Below are 22,669 nucleotides of genomic sequence, written 5' to 3'. Positions count from 1 at the left end.
AGGGGCTGGGAGCTGTGTCTGTGCACGGTGTCTCCACCTGCCCTGGTATGAACCTGCTGGCCTTCTCCCACAGGAACCTATTGCACAGGTGTAGGATGGGGGACCAGTCCCAGCAGTTGATTCCAAAAACTCCATGTAAAAATTACATTACCTTGCATCCATTTCAAAGAAAACAAATGTCTCCCTTTTCAACTGTTTGTTGAAAACTTTATAGGTATATATTTTTCTTGTAGATACGTATTCTAAATTCCAAATGGCACAATGAAACTTTGGAGGTTGGGTATTTATCATGTGACAGTACCAAGGCAAATGCAAAAAATGGTGGCAGGAGTTTACAAATGATCTACAAACATAAATATCCAGCATAATGCATGCTCCTCGTTGCCCATGCTGCAAGTATAATTTAGTTGCATTAAAAAGGTATCAGTCCAAGTTTGTTTTATAGAAATCACATAAGAGGTTAAGTGTGACATATTCTAAGCTTGATGGAACTTTATAAAGTGAGTATCATATGTTCAAGACAGTAATCAGAGGCTCAAGGTAACCAAAACCACATGCAATTTGCATATGGTAATGGACTGAAAAATGTGGGTTTTCTGCTGCCCCAGTTCTTGTTCCAGAGTGTAATTAGAGAAGCTGTGCTATGCCTTGGGAAACAATTCAAGGCCTGATACTGAAAAAAATGCTGCTTCCCTGGGAGAATAGGTCTAAGAGTAGCCCAAACGGCAGCTGCCCCAGTGTTCTCCATACAGGTAATAAGAGCAGCTCATCTGTACACCATAGGACCCACTTACACAGCCCGGCACTTCTAGGTTCCTGCAGGTTAGTGTCGCCCACTGAATCCTGAAAGAGCCTGAAACCAGGTGCTTTGACAAGCAGGGAGAATGATGCTGGGTCGGAGGACCAGACTGTGGATGTCAGGGGATTTCTTAGGAGTATCTCTAGTCTGATCCAATAGACGGAATATCCATTAATGGTCAGCTCATTTGGTGTGCTTCTCGAGCTCACCTGCTGCTGTGGTTTCATCTGAAAATAATTAAGTTTGCATGCTCTGAGAGCACACTGCAAGGCAAACCACAGCATAAGTAGGTTTGACCAGGAGATGTTATCTAAACTGCATAGTGAGTGATCTGGTCTCTCAAATCTTTTCAACTTGGCAGGCAGAGCCCTTCACACCCCGAGCTGAAGGCTTGGTTTTTGACTTATGAATGATTAATCTTATGATTTTTACATTTCATTTTCAAAGCTTCCAGTTTGGAAAATAATATTGCAAGACTTGAGGGAACCATCCAAAGATGGTAACTTTAGTACTTAATAGTATGTGGTCCATGATGTTGTTCTCCAGAGAAATAGAAATAAGCGATTTGTGGAATAGGATTACACCTGGCTACCTTCCAGAGGTGCTAGGTTGGTCACAGATTTAGATACCATCAGTTAACTGCTAGAGAGAGAATGTATTGACCAATTTCATTGTTACAGTTATTAGCTGATAACAACTATTACAAAATTTGTGACGCTGAGAAGACACAAATGAGGCTATGGGAAATAAATGGGTTCACATCTGCCCTGCTCCTAGTGCAGGTGCTATCCATAGGTGGTAAAGCCCATCCCAGTGGCATGGAATGGCTTTCAGAGGAGATGGGAATCAGCTGTGCTGTAGGCATGAACTCTTGCCTTGCTTTTACTTTGTAACAGGATTAAGACATAGCGATGGGATGGTGTAAGAAAGCTGTCACTCTTGCATTCATGGTGTCTGTTTTTCAAGGATTTCTGCCTCCAGACTTATAAGCGGGCCCCTTTCATTAGTTCCAATTTAAGTTAAGGGTTTAATATTTATCTGTTCTTAAAAAGAAACTCATTAATAGCTGACAGCCTAAAAGTAATAGCAATAAGTAACAGCAGCAAAGTCCGCTTCTTTACAATTAACTTTGTACTGCAGCTAACATGCAAAGTCTAAATATAAATCGAGGTACCCAAGCAGTTGAAAAGCTGCAGTTTAATCAATGTATGACTCTTTTTAGCTTTAGCCAAGAGAAATTCAGTCAGATTATGAACCACGATTTTGTCGCTTCATTTTCCACTATATTCATACAGGGAATATACAAGAAAATGGACTCTGGGTTTGCATTTCCTTCTAGTCTTGTGCAGCAGCATATTAAGTAATAGCATTTGCTGGTCTAGTCTGCACTTTAATACGTTTTCTTCACTTGCTTAATTGTATTAATGGAAAGAGGAGGAGGATTTTGTGGCTAGGGCAGAGGACTGGAAGTCAGGTGATCTGGGTTATATTCAGAGTTCTGCCACAGGCTTCCTGTGCAGCCTGCTCTAATCAGGTTTGCTAATACATAAAATGAAGGTAATGACATTTCCCCTTCTTACCAGGGTGTTGTGACACTTAATTCATTAATGTTTGTAAAGTGCTGTGTGCTCCTTGCTTCTAAATGTGCTCCTTACTGTAATGTCTTATGGATGATATTAAAGTTGAGAATAATATTACTTTAGTGCCTGTGCTAAAAGTTGGCTGAAGTGTAATAAAGGCCATTATTTTCATGTATTTTATGAGCTACTGGAATCTTTTAGATGACTTACTTGAAATTTAGCTAATAGAGGTATAAAATATACTATGTCAGTACTATGCCTGATTTTTACTTTTTGTGTCCTTTCACTATGATGAAATATTTAGCAATAAGCAAGGCTATCTTATTCAGACTAAGAGGAGGAAGAAAGAGTTTGGCATAAATACTCCAGCTGTTTCACTTCCAGCCCTGTTACAGAGCCAGCTCTCTACCCTGGTAGATCCCCAAACTGTTCTGTGTCCCAGGGCAAAATGCACGGAAAACTTGAGCAAGAAATGAAGTAAAAAATATTTTTAGATAGGAAAATGAGGAGTTGTAGTATTTACCTAAATTGCAACAATGCTGCAGGACTCAGCAAGTGTATAATTTATGTAGTACAGTTAAAAACAAAACAAAAAATACTTCTAAAATCTCTGAAGATTCAGCAATGCAACACCCAGTAAATTCACTAATAGTCACATGCTTAAATCTCGATGTAGCACAGGAAAATAACTCTGCTAAAGTTTACTCTTTCTTAAATGTGGAATACAATATATTGTTTAGAGCAAATGGAAGTTGTGCATAGAAGTGAAAGAAGAATAAAATGCTGAGTTCTTAAAATTAAAAGCAAGAATATTATTAATGTTCATTGTGCACATGTGGATTTTTTAGAATGTGGTAATTCACTAAAATTCTACTCCTCTATAAAATCTAATGTTTATCAGATAATTGTAATATGTAAACCTATCTCTTTTTAATAGCCAGTGATAATTACATCAGGTGAAAAGAAGAATTACAGACTTACCATAAATAGAAGCAATTCATTCCAGGCTATGCAATGTTTGTCAGAGAGTAACCACGCTGCTGATATAGCAAAAGAAAAAGCGTACATGTCCCCTTACAAGCACTGTCCCACATTAAATTAGTAGGAAGGAAGGAAAGCAGCTGACACTTACTATCAATATAAAAGTTCCCAGGAATTCTGAGAGGGCTTCTTTGACCAAGCTGTTCTTCAAGGCAAATTTCTCCTTTAAACTCCTCTTGTTTTTCCGGCTCATTTTTGCTTCCTCTATTGCTCTGGAGCCCTAGTTACAAATACACACAAAATTTGCTCTGTAATCGTCCCTGCTTCAGCTGAACTTTGGCACTTTTACTTATACATTGAAATATGAGATTTCATCCTGTACAGCCAGTGAAATCATCTGACTGCAGGCATTGACAGAACCAATTCAACGTGCCCTAACGATTCATCATGAGTTTTCCATCCTGTGCCTTCTCTGGGTATGCTTCTATTTATACTGGCTAGACAATACCAGTAAGTTCACAATCAGAACTTTTCTTTTTTCCTGCAGAATGGATTAATCATTACCTTTCGTGCTACATTACTTTTTTTTTCTGGAAAAAATGGATAAGATGTCGCCTGTCACCCTGATCAAAAAAGACAAAGAGAGATATTACAAAATAAGGAACAAAAATATGGAACAAAATTTCGCTCTGACCTAACTGGGATTTAAGCCATGCTACTATTGGCTGTTTGAAAACTTTTCAAGGCGAGGTTATGAAAGAGAGGGAATGCTTGTGAGGACACTGTGCTCTAGTCCTGTAAACAAAAGCTCCTATTTTGTCAGTTCGGAGGGATTTCAGTAGCTAAAGAGGAATCATACTTTGGAAGTGTGTTGAATTTGTATATTCATACACAATACTCTTTTTGGACTAAATGTCTTTCTCTCTAGTGACCCGCCCTGTTTACAAAAGAGCAATGAGGCAGAATAAATTAGGAACATTTAATGAAATCTGCTTCGGTCCAGTGGCTGTCTATCGTGCAGTATTGGCAAGTGAGGCACTGAGAATGTGTCTTCAATACGTTTAGCTTTAAAGTGCATAGGTGCTACAAGATGAAGCAGTATAATATTATTTTCCACAGTTCTGAGTAAAAACTGGTGATGCTGAATATGTCCAAGAACTGGGCCTCCTGGAGAAAAATATTACACTCTTAATCTCTTCAGCATCTTGAATGTTTTTAGCAGATGTAATACTGACTTGACTAACATGTTGTCTGGTTCATTTACAAATATTTTCTTTATTTGGCTTGACAGTAAAACCTTGGCTCAGTTCTGGTAGGTTATTTTGTCATGTGTTGTAGATGCTCAGTGACTTGGTTTGTATCTGTCCTAAACCTTTTTCCCCTCAGTGGTAAATACATTTAGGCCTGTAAGTAATGTTGCCTGCTTTGAATGAGATAGAGCCTTACAGGATTGGGCATATGGGCTTCTTCCCTGCTGTCCCATCAGTGCTTGTACTTCCCTCAAGCTAGGGCTCAGTGCAGCTGTAGCCATCTTACCACCACCAATTTCATCCCTTAACCACCCAGTCTCTCCAAACCATCCAGTTTCATCCCTTAATCACTTTTCTGTGTCCTTTTACCCACCTGTCTCTACCTCTGCATTCAAATACACTCCACCATCAGCCTGTGGGGAGCCACAGAGGTGATGACTTATGTGCTAACTGCATCTGTAGCAGTGCTGCATGGAGCCAGGGGAGCAGCTGGGCAGCAGCAGCTACAGACAGTCCTTTGCAGGGATTTAAGCCACAGTGCAGGTCAGCACTTGCACAGAGACAGCCGTGAGCAGCCTCTGGGAAGCCCCTGGAAATAGCTTGTGTATTGCAGTTTGAAAACCTTTACCCTACACACTGCAAAACAAAGATATTATTCAGGACCCAACATATTAAAGTATATGTTTATTATATCTATAAGAGAAGAAGTCTTTCAGAATTGTGTGTACAGTAGAACTGAAGGAGAATCCCGAGGAGACCATTCATTACAGTAAGAATGAGATAAACCACTTCCTCTCTTCCAGGAAAATGAGAAATAAATAAATACATTTATGAAAACAGTTTTTTAGTTCTCTCTCCACAGCAGCTCTTTCTCTTACGCAGATGCAGGCCTTCCTCACAAAGTATTATGCCGATGCCTCTCAGTTTAGTCTCATAACAGGTGTGAAAGTGTTGTCTTCATTTCTCAACTAACAATAGTGCGGTAGCGTCTGTGACACAGTCAGAAACCCCTACTCATTTGTCCAGACTGTGTTGCCTTCCCCATAATGATTTTCTGTTTTTCGGGGTGGATAACCAGGTTCCTGATGCAAGTATGTGCACCTTACATTTGCTTTCTTCAGGTTTTCTTTAATACTCCATAGAACTCACATAATTTAACTCCATTACAACTTAAGAACTGTGATGTTAAGTTAGACTGAAGCTCCTTCATGTGGCTTGACAACCAGATTCCAGCAGAGGCTGGTACAGATGCTCCAAGAAAGAGCAGAAGAACACGGCATACAGGGAATAACTACTCCCTTGGTATATCCTCCCTGCTTTTGGCAACCAGCAGTTTATAGTCAATGCTGCACCTTGAAAAAGGGGGCAATAGAAAAATTGAACTCAGTATATCCTTTCATTGTATTCAGAAAGAAGTTTTAAAGAAATTTCCCAATTCTAACAAATATGTACACGGCATTACAAGAAAGTCAAGTGAAATGTAAAGATAAAAGAAATGTCATGATCGTTTCGACCTTAATTGCTAACCCTTATGATCCATGTTCCCTGTTACTGGCATTTTGTCACATACAATAATTGGACCACCTGGTTGAGCAATGGAAAGAAAATACACTGTGATTACTGTTCTCTACTGGTCTCCTTCCTCTGGTCCCTGCTCCCAGTGTCGTAATGGTAACAATACTGGCAGTGTCACCCATGTAATATCAACTGCTGTGGAGTCTGAGGGAAGTTAAACAGAAGTGCAAGGGAGAATATTAAAAATAAAAAGATATCCTTCAAAAATGGAAGTCATGTATAAGCAAGGAGCGTAAAAGTATATAAACTCTTTCAAATTAAATGTAGAACCACAACAGAGCTGACCAAAGGTTTTAAGGAGCACCTTGCCAAGAATGTAGAAGTAATAATATAAACTTTTTCAAATTCCATCACCAGAGGAGTCCTGCAGGAGAGTAAGTGAAACTATAGAGGATGAAAACATAGAAGAAGCAGTCAAGGTGGGTAATTCCATAGCAGAGAAGCTAAAGCTTTCTTTGCATTGCTAAAGAGTCAAACTTAGGTGGGTTGAGTGTGAGGAACCATCCTAAATGACTTTTCAGTAGGAGACACTTTAAGAGAAATTGGTAAGTTAAACAGTAACTAATTGCTGGAGCCGTGCGGTGTTTCCCCTAAGGGAGTCTAACCTTCAGTTACTGAAGTGCCAGTGGGTCATCTTTTGCTGTACTCAATCCCAACGTCAGCAAAAAGGAACGTAGCAAATGTACCGCTGGTCTCTCAAATAAGGCTCCAAGGGTGACCATGGGAATTACAATGCTGTCAGTGTGACTTCTATGCCAGGAAAATTAATTGCATTGTAGTAAAGGATAAGATCAATAGACACACAGATGAAGCTGGTTTTCTGTAGAACAATCAAAATGGTTTCTGTTACGGGAGGTTATGCCTCACAAATCTGTTGACATTCTTTAAAGACGTCAACAAACATGCTGATATTATTGTTCATGCTTGAATGTGTGATCAGTGTAACCTTAGAACTGAGATCACAAAACCGAGACCCTTGGGACCCTTACCCCAAGGCAGTCTGCACTGAACTATTCCTTCTCTTCACCTGGATTCAAGCAGAGCAAGAATTCATACACTATGTATAACCTAAACCATTTTTTATGAGTAATCTTCATTCCTACAGAAATAGCCAAGTAGAGAATAATACACATAGCTCCCACAGTTTAATTCTCATGGGTAACAGTATATACTGTACTGAATTTTTAATAGTACATTATTCAGAGTATCACATAAATTGTTATTACTGATGTAATAAAACCTAAACCAACACAGCTGGAGAGACCAAGGCTATAAATATATCATATATTTTTTTGTGTTGTAATAATATGGGCCAAATTATTTTCAAGTCTAAATCTGCTGATTTTAATTGAATTAGACAAGGTCTGAATATGTATATTTGCTATAATTCATGTCCCTGTACAAATGCCCTTGTCTAATTTATATTTGTACAGAAAAAATGCTGCATGGTCCTCCTTAAAGGACATTCTCTGTTTTGTGGATTGATTATACTGCTGGGCAACTCAAAAAACATCAGGGAAGATCTGAACACATGGGCAACTCAAAAAATATCAGGGAAGATCTGAACACATTGCAGTGTGTTCAGAATTCTGAGGTATTTGAGTACCTAAAAGAACCCATTTATTTAGTTCTTGTGCTTGCTGATCATCCCTCCATCTCTGCTGTGGTCCCTGGTGGATCAGTGCTATTATATGTCTCACAGGGGCAAACATTTGCAGTGTCAGGGTACTGCACATACAGTGACCTCTTGAGAATGTCTTTGTTCTTTTTTCTCTGTTTCTGTCATCTCAGTGTTTAGATGAAACACTACAGTTCAGATCGTGCATATGAGATCAAAAAGGCATGACATATTTACATCTCAAACTTTTTGCCAGTATCTTTAAGGCCTGATTAAAAGCTCACTGAAGCCCACTACTGCTGACACTGATTTCAGTGAAAATGAAATTGGTCTGTCTCTGGAGCAGGACCCAAAACTTTTCTTCGTTGTTGATTAGCTAGCTGGGCACACCATCAGGGCTCAGTGCATAACTAATACATACATCGTTATATAATTGATGATCGTAAAGTTTATAATTTGTTGTACTGACCTGTCAGTGTAGAATATAGGCTCTGTTGGTTTCTGAGTTGGCTTAATCTCTACAACAGCAGTGCAGCGCTGCGCTGGAACGCGTGCTCTCCCCGGCGCGGTTTGGCACAGATAACTTTCCTCCCTGAAGGGGCTCTGGGACAGGGCTGTCCGTGCTAGCGAAAAGTGAAGGTGTTAGGGTGTGCAGATCTTTTTGTATGCCAGTGTTATCTGCTGCACTAGGCAGGGCTTCCTTTTAAAGGTGCTGGGTGTGGTTCTAGTAGAAGCTTATGGGGTAGGTTACGGTATGGGCAGGTCTGACTTTCTGAATGCCTCTGGAAAAAGACTATTTAAGAATTTTGCTTTTAGAGAACAGATCAGTTTAGTACAGACAAGCACTCTGTTGCAGCCAATTCCCTGTCCTTTTTTTTGTGCGCTTTCCCATTTTGGGAGCAGTTAATGTCCATGAGCAGTAAATGCGAGGGAAGATGTTTGTCAGCGTGGTCTTTTTTTTTAAAAAAAAACCTTTCTCTGTTTCAGAATTCTTTATAAAAATGCCCACAAAATGGAGATCAAAGTTTTAAATTCAGCTCTGCTATTAAAAACAAAAGATTTCTTGGTAAATGTATCCATGCAGCATGAAGAAAACCTCAAAGTGGGCCTTGCAATGATATAAGCCCTATATTTTCTTAATCAGAATGGGATATGTTATCAAAACCTTTTACCTTTCTACAGGGTACCCATGCAAGAGTCACACTGTGACTTATTTCGGCTACTAATATAGCTACAGGGTTCTGAAGAGCAGGAGATCGGAGCTTATCTAGTTAGTAAAAAACATTTAACATGAACACCAAAGATAATGACAGACTTGACTCCATTAACACTTAAAAAAAAAGGCAAAATAGTGCATTTGGCAAACAAACAGATGTAGCTAAACAAGAGAGCAGATTTGTGGTCCTGAACCATTACTACTCTCAGGAAAGCGTCAGTTTTCTGCATCTGACTTGCCAACCTACTTACCTTCAGCTGTCTCCACTCCAGGCAGCCTCCAAGTATGTATTGTTGTCTAGCTACATTTTCACTCTCTGTTACAGAAATATTTGCTACAAGAGATGCTGTTTGTGGTGCTCTGTCCCCTCTCTCCTGATCCATTTGTTTTGAATCTGTGCTCTAAACACTCATCCCTCATCTTCTAGTAGGTGAGGTGCTACTCTGCCTGTTTTTCACTCTTTTAATTCCCTTTCATTCAGAATGGTTCACATTTGAATGTTTAAATCCTCTGTCTTTCCAGAAACATAAGTTTTGCTTCTGGAATTCTTTTTAGATATGAGATACTAACAGTACGGATGAGAAAAATATCTTGGACTTCTGTATAATAATGTTGGATTGTCAGGCCCAATTCCTTTGGCACTTCACGATCAAGACTTTTTAATCGAAAAAGATTCCTCTGAGGTTAGCAGCATATTCTTCATAGGATATACATAGGAGCACACCCAAGCAGCAATCTTTTGTTACTTCCATGCTGTATCCATATTCATTACGGTAATGAATCTATTAATTGAATATGTAAGTTCAGGTAATTAAATATAAGACTTATTTCTTTAGTTTAAAGGGTAATAATAAAAAATTTAAACTTGCAAACTAGATCACACATTTAGTGATGATAAATGTGAACTGGAAAGTGCAATATTCCAATATGAATTAGTTAATTGCATCCGTTCATTAGGTGATACACATTAGCAGAAGGTCAATTCATTTGAGGCTTGATGTGTTTTACAAATAATAAATTCAAACAGGTAAATTGAAGAGAAATTCAAAATAGAAAGGTGAGTTATATATTTAAACTCAGCATAGAGTTCCTACAACCAAGAGCACACTAGCTATAGCTTTGCAGTTAAGAGCCTGCATGCCTTAGAGCAGCGTCGTAGGCGCCGCATGTCGCCATCACACGTGCTGTGCTTTAAAATCTGGGTGCTCTGCTGCGGCGACTGGGGCAAGCAGTCCCCCTGGCTGCATGCAGCGCGGGGACAAACTGACCCGCGTGAGCTGGGACATCTCCAGAGCTGAGGAGCGGCCCCTCGGTCTGGCTCCCCAGCCAGCGCACCCGGCCTCCTGCGCCGCACGTGGTGACAGATTACGTTTAACCCTGCTCTGCACCGGTAAGATCCACCTGGGAAACCGACCCGTTTCTAAAGTGAGCCAAGCGTTAACAGTCTTCCAAACATGTCCTGCTTATCGCTGTCACTGCAACTGAACTATCTGTGGCTTGGTTAAATTCTTCAATCCGAGTTTAAATTTAGGACTGATTTTACTGTAGCAACAATTTACAGTTCTACTGGGTGTAAAATGGCCAGTATCACAGATTAGAAAGCTGACCCATTATACTCCTTTTTGTAAAAAATTTTTCAAGTGAGGTTTCTTCATTGGTCATTTCTGGATTTTCAGTAATAAAAAACCTCTTGATATCAGTATTTATTTTAGAGTTTATGTTAAAAGTAATGTAAAATAAAAGTATATTTTTTCTTATTTCTGTAGAACTTAAAATGTATCCAGAGTCATTCACAAACAATTATTATAAAGATTTGTAGTATTAAGACAATGAATTCATTGGGATATTTGAAGATTTCTGTAATTTTTATAGGATCATCACAGTATTGTGGGTATGGCTTTACAAAAAATACTGCTTATGCATATAGCTATTTTTATCTTACATGTATAAAATATCTTTATCTAGAGTAAGGACCAATACCATTCTGCATGCAGTCCAAGGGCCATAATTCTTAAAAGATTTCGAACAATGAACTGCTTTCAGATGATCAGGCTTAGAGACATTTAGAGAATTGATTCAATTAACCCAGAGGAAAAAAGTGCTACAATGTGTGATTTATATTTGCAGATAAATTAAAATACAAGTATCTCCTGAAGAACATTTGCTGCCATCATGGTCAGTAATGAAAATAGCAGGCAATTAACATGGAACACCTAAGGCTGAAGCTTTTACTCTACATAGCAGAACATCAGGTTCAGATTTCATAAGTGCAAATCTGAGTTTAAAAAGTAACTTAGTGGAAGTTTCTTTTTGGTCCCTATTTTCCCTCCATAAGTGATTTCTAAAGCATGTAAGAAATGGGATGGACATTTATTGAGGCAGAAGGCAAAAGGAGCAGAGGAGTAGGTTCTCTCAATCAATACTGAATTTGTATGAGGAGCCAGAGATATCAGTGTTAAATGGTAGAGGGATAGCTGAGCGAACTATATATAAAAGAGAACTTATGGGTCAGATGGAAATCAATTCAGGGGAGGGTTTTGAAGTTGATCTTGAAATGAATCACTGCAAGTGTCTGGCAGAATGATGTGATTTTGTTCCTTTGTGTGTGTGACAAAGCGCTTAGAAAACGTCTAGAGCTCACCAAAGAGCATGGTGCAAAGGATTTGAAGTTGTAAGAAGATCTTTGCGATTTTGGAGTTAGTGTAGCCCCTGTGCATTTCAGGGGTGTATCAGCATGTGCCCTGCTATGACTGCTCTGTCCAAAATAGGTATTTGGGATACAAATGGTTTTATCCGAGCCTCTAGTTTATGGTGTTCAGGCAATGGGAGCGTAGTAATAATGGGCAGAAAATCACCAGTACTCTGAGCAACCTGTGAATGCCTTAATCACAACTGCACTGTCTTCAACACCAGAGCTCTGTCACTTGCGCCCTCTAAAACTACCAAATGTCCTGTTTCCATCAGATGGTATTTGTGTAAGTGACATCTATGTGCTTGTCTACAAATAATACTAGGCGCTGGCAGTAGGCAGAGAAATTAAAACTTGTAAAGAAAACAAGGATGTTTCTTCAAATGTTATTTTCCATTTGGGTTAATCTAAATATAAAATGAAAACTCTTCAGGAACGAGTTTGATCTTGGCTGTATACCAGCCTAAATTCTAACACTAAAGCAAGAAACAGACTCACTTGGTGGTTCTTCATTTTCCTGACAATCCTTTCTTCACAAAGTGTGAAGACAGTAATATCTTTGTCATTACAACCTGAAACAGGACATACTTGTTTCCTGATTGGAAGTTGCTGTCTAAATAGGAGTTTAATTAAAACCCATTCATGTGAGAAAAAATAAGCCAGTCTGACTTAACTGTCAGTTTATTTAGTATTGTGACTCACCTCACTGCAGGACTGCAATAAGAATAATGGTTTTGCTGCCATACCCAGGTGTTTGGGGACTGCAGAACTCAAGTTGAGTCCTGGATAGTGTTTCTGTTCTTTTTGTTCTCAGTAAATGTTGGACTCACTTTCTTTTGCCAGAAATTAGATCGCTTTACTTCTGTATTCATTGTTATCACCGAGTTACTGTTCTCATGCCCAGAGCAATAGGTGTAGCAATCCCTCCCACAAAGAAATTGCATTAACTATTAAATATTCACCTGTGTGATTTGAAGCCATGACCTTTGCTATCACAAAGTAGCCTGTGTAGTGCTGACTCACTGAACCACCTCATGGAGCTGGGCTCCGTCTGTGCAGAGGAGCATTGTGGACCTGGCTCCTAATTCTGTTTGGCGAAGCTGTTGTACGTGATGAAAACCCACTTGTGATCTGGGCACTGAGGCCTACATCTCTGTCTTTCCAGATGGAGGAGGAGGCAGTGCTGTTGGTGGCTGGCGAGAAGGAGCGAAGGCAGACGTCCCCCAGACGCCCTCTGAGGCCAGCCGTCAACCGGAGAGCCTGCGGCGGGGCAGTGGGCGCGCGTGCTGCCGTTCGCCGCCTGGGGAACGTGCGCGAGGCATAGTTAGCAATTAGTCTAAAGGTGAGTCGGCTCCGACTTCTTTTGCAATTGAAATTGTTTTTAGCTGTAAAAGGAACATAATCCATATGACAAGTAATTGGTGGAGGCTGAAGAAGCCAAGAAATAATTAGAGGCACAGGAGCTTGGTGACAGTATCACAGCTTAAAGCAGCTGCAGATTATGTGGATTTGAACTGTATCTTCAGATGCACTGCAACCTCTTCTCTCCAAAGCCTCCTGAAAACTTTACTGACTCTATTTGAGAATGAACAGTTTCCTCATTCCTCAAGCATGTGTAAATGCAGTCGCTTTTTGAAGGAGCACATCCCCACTCTGATTTATTTTAAGTCAGCTTTTAGAATGTGTCATCCTTGTGATGAAGTGTTAGGTCTGTATTGCCAGTGTGCCATTAAAAAATGAATTTCTGACATTTAAAAGTCTCACTCATCCCAAGTGTCACAATCTGACAGCTCTGCATGTCATATTACAGCACAGTATTATGGATCCATTTCCTCTGTCATGAAAAAAGAAAAGAAATATGAAAAATGAGAGCAAAATCTGCAACCTCCTTTTTCATTATTCATCTGGAAATTCACAGAAATATGCATGTTAGCCCTGAAATGACTTAAACGGCCCTGTACATCTTGTGATGCCTGTCTGTGCAGAAGCAAACTTTGTCCCATGCTCTCGTACAAATCTTAAGAACGTGCCATGTCCATATTGTCAATTGTCTGTGAACTTGTAAAACAAGGAGGAAGGAACATCTATGGAATCAACAAATGGGTATTGTCACAGAATCAAAACATGACCAGATCCTGTTGTTTATTCTTAACTAGGTCAATAAAAAGGTCATGTGAGATATTTCTTCCTACTTTGTTTTTGCCAACTCCGGACAGCCATTCACTTTCCTGCCCTTTCTCTGTTTATCTATCTGCAATGTGATAACTTCAAAACATGACATCTGATCAGCCTCAAAATGCTGGGGTGTTCGCACACCAGTAACAAAAATGGTCTGAGCTTCAGATATATTTTCTGCCTAGAACTTTTGTCCACGCAGAACATGAGGACTTTGGCCAGAAGTGTCTGGTGTCCATCAGCCCAGTCAGAGCACAAGCTGAAGCCATCTGCCGTTTCATCCAGCGAGCTGGGACAGATGTCCAGTGCACATGCGCTGCTTCGTGCATGTTGATGAATTTGACACAGTGAGTAATGGCACCAGGCTGTAGTTGGCTGCTGCCTTTCCCAGGGACCCAGCCACCCCCTGCCCGTTACATGTCATGCCCACCGTTTTCCATGATGTGGCCTCCCAACTATGAAGGTCCTCCGAAAAATAATAGCTGGGAACAGGTGGCTGTTGCCTGAATAAATAGTCTGGCCTTCAGTCCTTGTCCTTTTGCAGAGAACTTTCAAGAAGAGAGAAAGCCCCGGCGGGGCTGCAGAAGCCACACTGGCAGCGAGCGCCTGCTCCTTCTGGTTGCTGCAGCGCTCGTCGCAAAAGGGGAAATAGGTCATGGCGGCAAGGGAGCCCCCGGGGTGGTTGTGGGACCTTGTGAATGGGAGGAGAGGAATGGAGTATCGATCCTTTCCGTGAAGGGAGAAGGGGAAACCCCGGAAACGGAACAGAGGCAAGAACCTCCCTTTCGGGGAGAGACCCTCACACAGGCGGAGGGGACGGGGCGCTCCGAGCCCTGCGGCAGCGCAGGCGCCGAGGGAAGCAAGGCGAGCGACGCGCCCGGCACCGCCGGCCTGCAGGACACGGCGAGCCTTCGCGCCAGGCGGGACCGGCAGCGCCAGTGCTGCTGCGGCGGGGGGAGGCCGCGCCCCTCCGGGCAGCTTCGTGGGGCGCGGCCTGCGCGCGCCGCGGCGGGGCGCTGCGGGGCCGGGGGCGAGGGCGCGAGGCCAGGGCGGCGCGCGGCCCCGCCACGGCGTTGGCCCCCTGCCGGCGGCGCCCGGCGGGGCGGGCGCGGGGCCCGGCCGTGGCAGCGGCGGGCGGCGGCCGGCAGGGGGCAGCAGCCCGACGGGGATGGCGCCGGCGGGGCGGCAGGTAGGGTGGCTGCGGGCCGCGGCGGTGGGAGAGTGTTTTCCCTGCATCCATCACTGTCACCCGCCGAAGCGCAGCCACTTTGATGTAAGTCGCTGCGAAAATAGGAGCGGGGCGGTGTGGGGAGCGGCGGGGCACGGCGAGGATAACCCGGCGGGGCGGGCGGCGCCCCGGGGCAGCGCCTCGCTTGCCCGTGCGCGGGGCGGCTGCAGGGCGGCGGGGCGCGGGGGGCGGCTGCCCCGGGGGACGCGGACGGGGCCGCGGACGCGTGCGGGGCTCCGCGCAGCCCCTGCGGCCTCGCCGCTCGGGGCAGGAGAGCGCGGCGGCGCGTCCCCGGCCGGGGGGTGTGCGGGGGGCCGCGCCGGGCCCCGGCCCCGCGTCGCCGCGGCTCCGCGCCGAGCTCCGCTGCCGCCGCGGCCGGGGAGCTGCCGTGGGCAGCTGCGTCCCCCGGCGGGGCTGGGGCGAGCCCGCCCGGGGTCCCCGCGCCTCCCCTCGGGGCTGCGCGGCCGCTCCGGCGCCCTCCGGTCGGTTCCCGGTCCCCCCCGCGGGCGGGCGGCTGCGGGAGGGCGCCGGGAGCCACCCGGGCGGGGGCTCCGCCGGCTGCCGCGGGGGCCGGGCCGGGCCGGGCCGGGCCGGGGGGGCGCCGCCGCCCGGCCGAGAGGCCGTCGGGGCGCGGCGGCGGCGTGTGAGCGGGCTGTGCTGCTCTCGCCCTAGGTAGGACGGACCTGCCCCCCTGCCTCTGCCCCCATGTCCAATAAGAAGAGACCCGGCGTGACACCTGCCTATATACAGAGGACGGGAGCAGCATCCTCAGCGCCGGCCTTTGGAGGGGGGGGAGGGAAAAAAAAAAGCCCCAAGCACAACACAGCCCCCTCAGGTCAGAGCGGGGGGCTCGCTTGCACTATAAACCCCCCCGGCCCCCCAGACTATGACTTCCAGTAAAATTGAGATGCCAGGGGAGGTGAAGGCAGATCCCGCAGCTCTGATGGCATCTCTGCATCTGCTGCCTTCTCCCGCTCTCAACCTGGAAATCAAATACACCAAGGTAAGTTGTGCTCGTTTGTTCTGGCAGGGGATTCATGGCTTTCCCTCCCGAGGAGGGATTTCGCTTAAAATCAGGTCCAATCTGCCCTAACCAACTGGAGTGCAGAGATAAAAAACTGAATCTGTAATAAAGAAAACAGATTGTTTTAGCCTTGTAATCATCTGAAAAAAACACCGGATAATGGAAAAGCAAATGGGATTTGTTGAGACTAGCTTTGTCGCTTTCCTGCTTTTTAAATGTGTTATTTTCTACAGAGCTGTTGGAGTTTATTTTCGGTGCAAAATCAGTAGTTCCCTAATATGCTTCAATCACTTTTGATATAAATCAGAGGAAGTTACTGTACATACCTGTATTTCTCAATCAGAAAATAAAAATGTTTTCTTTCTTGAATTGCCCTGAGTTCCCAAGGGACTCTTTTACAATTCCTAGAGGACTCTTAATACTACCAGGTTGTTGTTACAGCTCTGGAACAGGTCTCTTTACTAACTTCCTTGATATTTGAATATACCCTTGAACGACATTGTAAGAGGGCATATGTTTTCCGACTAACCTTTAAGACTTATTTTCTTAAAGGGAGGGTTAAGGATCGTCCCATCGGGTCTATGTAGAAAAATCTGCTGGATTTCTGTGGTATATTACAGGACTGAATTGTTTCTGTAGACTAAAATGGTCTTGAAGAACAGTTATTTCTTTGTGAATGCAATTTGAATTTTTAAATTCGTTTTTATGTTTTGAGTCTTTGCATCCTTAGTATCTGTAACTAAGGAATGTTTTCATTTCTGTTGGAGAAGTTTCAAATGTATTGTATGAACAGATTACAACGTGTCAGACTTTGTTTCTAATTACTGAGTAACTTAATAGGAAAATAAAGCACATCAGCACTGGAAAAAGGTGATAACATTTTTATCTACTGGAAATACAACTTCAGGAGCTGTAGAGCTGATAGGAAACTCATTTTGGCCAATGCAGTATAATATTTTCCTCCATATCATCACTTCAAAAGCTTTTCATCTTTTCTCTTTTTTAAGCGGATGCCAAAACTAATTTGTCCTCTAATTTGTTACAGCTATTCCATGTTCTAGAAGATTGTTTCGGAGGAAACTCAACTATTTCAGATTTCATTACATTTTAATGAGAACTGTGATATGCAAATTAAAAGATGCATATGATTTCTTGCATATAATTTATTTGAAGCTAGCTTAAATAAATAAAGTAGGTGGTTATTTGATGTTGTGTGGTATTACACTTTGGGAGCAATGATACTGTGCAAATAGCGCTTGGCATGAATTTTGTTTGGTGCTGTTTTCATTGTAAAATATGTTTCAGGGGTGTTCAGGGGATTGTATTTGCTAGTATCACAGTCAGTTTGCATAGTAAGTGTACCTGTATTTCTCAGTTTTAAAAGTAGAGAAATGATTCTAAAACCTTTAAAAATGTAACACAGTCATTAGCAATCATATTTCCCTATTTGTTAGAATGTAAGCTGGATAGTAACCTTTAATATATCAGAATATATAGTGCCATCATCTCAGAAATGTGAGTTGTCACACATTTGGTACTAATGAAACAAGTAAAAGAAAGTTATTTTATTTCAATATTAAACCAGTAACAACAACAAAATGTTTCTTCTAGACTTGGTTTCGAGATATCAGGTAACTCCTGGCTGCTCTTGAGAGAAATTGGGTTTAGGACAGGTATCGAATATTTTATTTGGCATATCCTCTGTCTCTGTTTTTCTGTCTGTCTCTCTCCTCCCTCCCTTTTCTCTTTCTCTGCAGGAAATACAAGTGATTTATAGATAATTGGAGTCTTCAGTTTGGAGTCTTGTCTTGGGCAGGACTTTTATCCAGGATCTACTTTCCCACCTATTACAAAGAAAAACAATCAAAAATGAAATAATGGATTGTAACTTGATTCTTTCATTTGGGGGAGTGGTCGCTTCATGTCTTAAATGACAAACAACTTCCGTAAACAATAAATAACATCAGATTAAAGCACTTTACCCCCAAAATCCCCCCCCCAAACCTTGTAAAATCAGACATCTGTAAGCATTCCTAGCAGCCTCTCTCCTGCTTGTTAGATGAGAATTTTAAATACACAACCAGGACTCAGAATTCTTGAACTCTTTATTACAGCTGTCTCTCTGAAAGTAAAATCTTAACCATTTGGGAGTTAATTCTTTATGAAAAATAAAGGTTTAATTCTTTATGAAAAATAAAGGTATCTATGGACATTTTTTAAACTAAGTGAAGTAATTTAAAAATATGTTTTGCCAATTAAATTTCATTTCTGGAATTCTAAAATTGGGAAATAGTTAAGATGATTTTGTTAAGATAAAACATACTAAAAGTTCCTGGAATCCCTAAATGAGATTTAGTAAAGATTTTTCATATGTACTGGAAAAAAGTAAATTTATTACTCATTAATCTTTAAAACACCACATTATCCTTGGAAATACTAATTCAAGTAATTCAAGAACATAATTAAAACAAATACTGCCCATGTATTTGTAGTATTTGTGTATTTTGTTATTTAGCAGATTTCATGAAACTTGCATATGAAATATTAAAATATTTACCTGTTCCTCTGGTAAACTTACTAAAATGATCAGAAAATTGTGTATTAAGTCAGTCTAATGTGTACAGCAAATATAGAACAGAGACAATGTAGTTCTTCATTGGTCAGGAAAAAATGTATGTGATTAGTGATGAAAATTTCATCTGTAGTTTTTATTTGAGATGTTCAGCAGTATCTGTCGTGACTTCGCTATTGGGAGTCAGCCTGTGCTTCTTCAAAACCAAGTCATTAGAAATATTTTCCTCATCTTTTTAATACCTCAACATGGCCTCTGTGAAAAATAACTACTTTCAGATGAGCATAAAACATGGTGGATGGGATGTAAAAAAACATATTCTATCCAAACATGAAGATCAGAGTTCAAGCACACTTGCAGAGTTAAGTACTTCTGTGTGGGTGGCAAGTACTAAAACTGCTACACGCAGGATTATATCTCTCTTTTCATTGTGATGATCCTTTAATTCTTTATTTCTTAGCATTAACATTTTGAGAGGAATCGCTTCCACAGAGCAGGGGATCTGCCCGTGTGGAGTCACGTTATTCTGCAGCCCGGTGGCACAGTCCCCCAGACCTGTCGCGAGTGTGCTGGCAGTGCTGTGCCCCCTGCACAAGGGAGCGTGTCAGCAGCAGGGCGTGCGAGGGGGATCGGCCCTCTCCCTGGCAGCAAGTGATGCTTCCAGGAGAGTCAGCCCCGTGCCAGAAGCTCTCCCAGGATGGGCTGCTCAGAAGCGTGCAGTCGGGGAGATAAGCCACGGTAAGAAGCCCAGTAAGGACACGCTCTTCGCCTGTTGTGCAGGGCAAGCACGCTTCAGAGCAGATGGCTGGGAGAACCTGGCAGCTCCTCCGGGAGATCCGTGGGTCCCAGGCTCTACCAGTGCCTCCTTTCTCTCACCCTTATGGGACTCCACTCTCCCCCCAGGACTTGAGGGTCTCCCAGTGTCTGCCAGCAGGCATGGAGGCAATCCAGTGGAACTAACCCTGGGCAGCGTTTTTCTCCCTTAAACTCTAGCTGCCTCCATTCGAGGAGGGAAGGGTGTTTCTGCAGGATGTGGCTATCCTTTCCTTGCTCTGGTGTCATCAAATCTGCTCTATGGAGTATTTTCATAGTGGTTTTAGTAAGTCGCATTGACTTCAAAGGACAGCTTGGGGTACAGAGCAAGCACCCTGGGGTCTGTTCTGTTCCTAGCTTCTGCCAGTGCTTTGTGTTACTGCAAGTGAGCAAACTTGTCCTCAGTTTGCATCATGGTGGGGACACTAATTCAGCTGGATGTTGTAACGTTTCTTTTCTGCTTGCCAATTGATTTTAGTCTGATCGTGAGCATGAGGAAGAGTTAAAGAATTGTGCTCTTTGAGAGCTTTTCATAAGAGGTGCTGTAAAGGGGGAAAGTCACAGTGCTGTGGCAGTGAAGATGTACAGAAATGTTTCTACAGTAATAGCCTGTGAATTGCCTGTGTGAAAAGGTTCACCTCTAGTCTTAAATCGTAGACCAAAACCAGTTCAGTTCCCAAACACAGATCAGGTAAATAGTCAAACTGTCAGCCTGCCCAGCAATGAAACAGAAAATCATATACATCAGTTTGAGTCAAGTGTGGGCAAACTGCTTCTGGGTAAATAAGAACTAACAAAAACATTTGAAACATTTGAAATGCTATTCCCACCTGCCTTTCCCTAATCGGGCTCACTGTTTTAATGTCTTACTTTTGAAGTCAAATTCAGTGACTGATACTTGAGTTGAAGAAATTAGCTAGCCTTTTGGATCAGCTCACTGAGCGCTGTCCAGATGCAAAAGATGGGGCAGAGAAAATTAGAGAGATGGTTGCATGAAAAGAGGGCAAATAGGATAGCTGCTTTTTTTCCTGTGTGGAACATTTCCGCATCTGATGTTGACACTTGATATGTCCCTCTGTATCATCATATATGAAGTTTTAGGGTATATATTGTACTTAGATTTACTTTAGTTTGAATCTGCAGTTTAAACTCTTCTAGTGTGTGCATACGTTGTGGTTAGTATTACAATCCATCAATCCATATAGCAGTAGCAAACTACTTGGGCATTTCTTTCTGATGAATAGCCTGAATATAGGATTCTTTTTGTCCTCCCCAAACCTTTAAGGTCTTCTGCACAAGCCAGATTTACCCAGGTTTTGCATGAGGGATCAAGAAAAAATTGTACTCTTATCCATAACCCAGTCTTCTGCCTTTGCCTATTTCAGTATATCTGCTATAACCATATTTATTTTGAGAGTCTTAGAAATGCAGAAAACTACCATGCTGAAACTGGTACCTACTAGAGAACTGCTGTAGATAACTACTAGATAACAGAGTAGGTAACTACTGTAGTAGTGACTTCCTACCGTGCCCTGGACTGAATACTTTGAGGAGGATGCAAGCTGTTTTAATGCATCAGGCCATACAATACTATATTGCTGGCTAGGGGAAATTTCCTTCTCATTGTCCAGTGCATAAGGTCAGATGATATATTGAAAGATAGAGCTGTGCAACAGATGTTCTTCTCATACTGCAAAAAATGTCAGTGATTCCAATTTCCCAATATAAAAGATGTATATATTTATTTGCGTACCAGTATAGCCAGGAGCTCAGTAGTGATCAGAGCACTTGCTTAAGCTGGAGAAGAGACAAATTCATATCCCTGCTCTGAAGCAAACGGAGTGGGAACTTGAATAAGGGTCTTTACTTTCTGATGGTGGAAGCATCCCAATCTTGAATGCTGTCCAGCAGTGTCTTTGGCCATCCTTCAAGAGAGTCTCTGTCTCCTGTTGGATAATCCACTCACTGTAAATATTTATTATTATTTGAGAGAGAGATCAACTTGATAGCCCGGTGGTTGGGACACGTGGGAAAAGTAGGATCCAGGTCTCTGCTCCAAGAGTACTGAAGGTGCCAGACCAGGCAAGGATTTGATCCAAGATATATAGCTGCCTATATTGACCTTAACTATTGGAGTGTTGAGTTGGGATATGTCTTGAACACACACGTTCCTTCTGACAAAAGTACTCTCTTCTGTTTTCTTCTCCATTCCGTCCCATCCTTCCGAAACTTTTCCCATAGAAGTTAATCAGACCTGGTACATTTCCATATTAAATTTCTGTCTTGATTAATCCATATTTTCTGATTAAAAATTCCCAACAGTTAGTCCAAAAATTCTTGGCAATCTCTAGTCAGGTAGCCGATCTCCCTGGCCATGCAAAGTTGTTCCCCACAGACCTTAATGGGCTCTGCCAGTTTGAAGTTATTTGCTACCATGAACTGCTTTGTTCCTGGGAGCCCCACACAGCAGAGCCATTCTGTCCGGTTCTTTTCTCTTCTTCGCAGTGCGTATTCACAGGTGCCTTCAGTAAGCTGTCTGCAGAAACCACAGCTCATTTGGATCATGCCGGTATCTGTAAGTTAAACCCTTCCTTCCAAACACATTTCTTTGCACTTACTATCTCTGGCGAATATCGTCTACCCTTGAGTTGCCCAAACACCCTTTAACTTCAATCCTAATGAATATTTTTATCTGCAAGCTATGTATCTTACTATTAATGATCTGCAAAAGCAGGTGAACCAAGGTATCGATTGCTAGTCAGAGTAATGAAGGGGCACCTTGCTATTAACCTCTTTCCAGGGAGAATTATCCATTTATTTCCAGTCTTTTTATCTTATCTCTTAACCACTTTTTAATCCATGGCAGGACTTTATCTTTCGCCATATGGTTACTAACTTTCCTTAATAGCCTCTTGCTAAGGACTTTATCATCAAAAACCTTTTTAAAGTCTAAATAAATTATATCCACTGATTCATCTCAGCCCCTCATTTGGCTAACTATCTCCCAAGAAATCTCACAGGTTTACAGAGATAAATGACAAAGATGAGTTCGTTGGTCCATATCATAAATTCCTAATCAGGTCCTGCATAAAGTCACATTTTTTCTTTTATAGTTTTGCAGATATTTTTCTTAAGAATGAACTGTAACA

The 22,669-nt window shown here is 42.2% G+C and overlaps 2 protein-coding genes and 1 long non-coding RNA gene across 4 annotated transcripts in view; 2 read left to right on the top strand and 1 right to left on the bottom strand.

Annotated features, from left to right (window-relative positions):
• Nucleotides 1-4,063, bottom strand: part of AQP9 (aquaporin 9) — a 28,968-nt gene extending 24,905 nt beyond the window's left edge. The window contains exons 1-2 of one of the 2 annotated variants that reach the window (XM_026113386.2): nucleotides 3,925-4,063; nucleotides 3,512-3,640 (exon numbers count right to left, since the gene is read on the bottom strand). In XM_026113386.2, coding sequence (XP_025969171.1) covers nucleotides 3,512-3,613 — 102 coding nt within the window. In that variant the 5' untranslated portion in view covers nucleotides 3,614-3,640; nucleotides 3,925-4,063. The other variant, XM_064517434.1, reaches the window with a different exon arrangement.
• The window catches only part of LOC112991114 (uncharacterized), a 68,538-nt gene extending 54,129 nt beyond the window's left edge, over nucleotides 1-14,409 (top strand). The window contains exon 7 of the long non-coding RNA XR_010390783.1: nucleotides 12,874-14,409. This is a non-coding gene — a long non-coding RNA (uncharacterized LOC112991114). The remainder of the gene's footprint in view (nucleotides 1-12,873) is intronic.
• Nucleotides 14,410-15,089: 680 nt separating this feature from the next.
• The window catches only part of ALDH1A2 (aldehyde dehydrogenase 1 family member A2), a 59,258-nt gene continuing 51,678 nt past the window's right edge, over nucleotides 15,090-22,669 (top strand). The window contains exons 1-2 of the mRNA XM_064517432.1: nucleotides 15,090-15,156; nucleotides 15,784-16,114. Coding sequence (XP_064373502.1) covers nucleotides 15,998-16,114 — 117 coding nt within the window. The 5' untranslated portion in view covers nucleotides 15,090-15,156; nucleotides 15,784-15,997. The remainder of the gene's footprint in view (nucleotides 15,157-15,783; nucleotides 16,115-22,669) is intronic.

Source organism: Dromaius novaehollandiae, chromosome 10 (genome assembly GCF_036370855.1).
Source record: "Dromaius novaehollandiae isolate bDroNov1 chromosome 10, bDroNov1.hap1, whole genome shotgun sequence".
Taxonomy (NCBI): Eukaryota; Metazoa; Chordata; class Aves; order Casuariiformes; family Dromaiidae; genus Dromaius; species Dromaius novaehollandiae.
The sequence above is the reverse complement of the archived record's forward strand: the minus strand, read 5'-3'. Positions and strand labels throughout refer to the sequence as shown.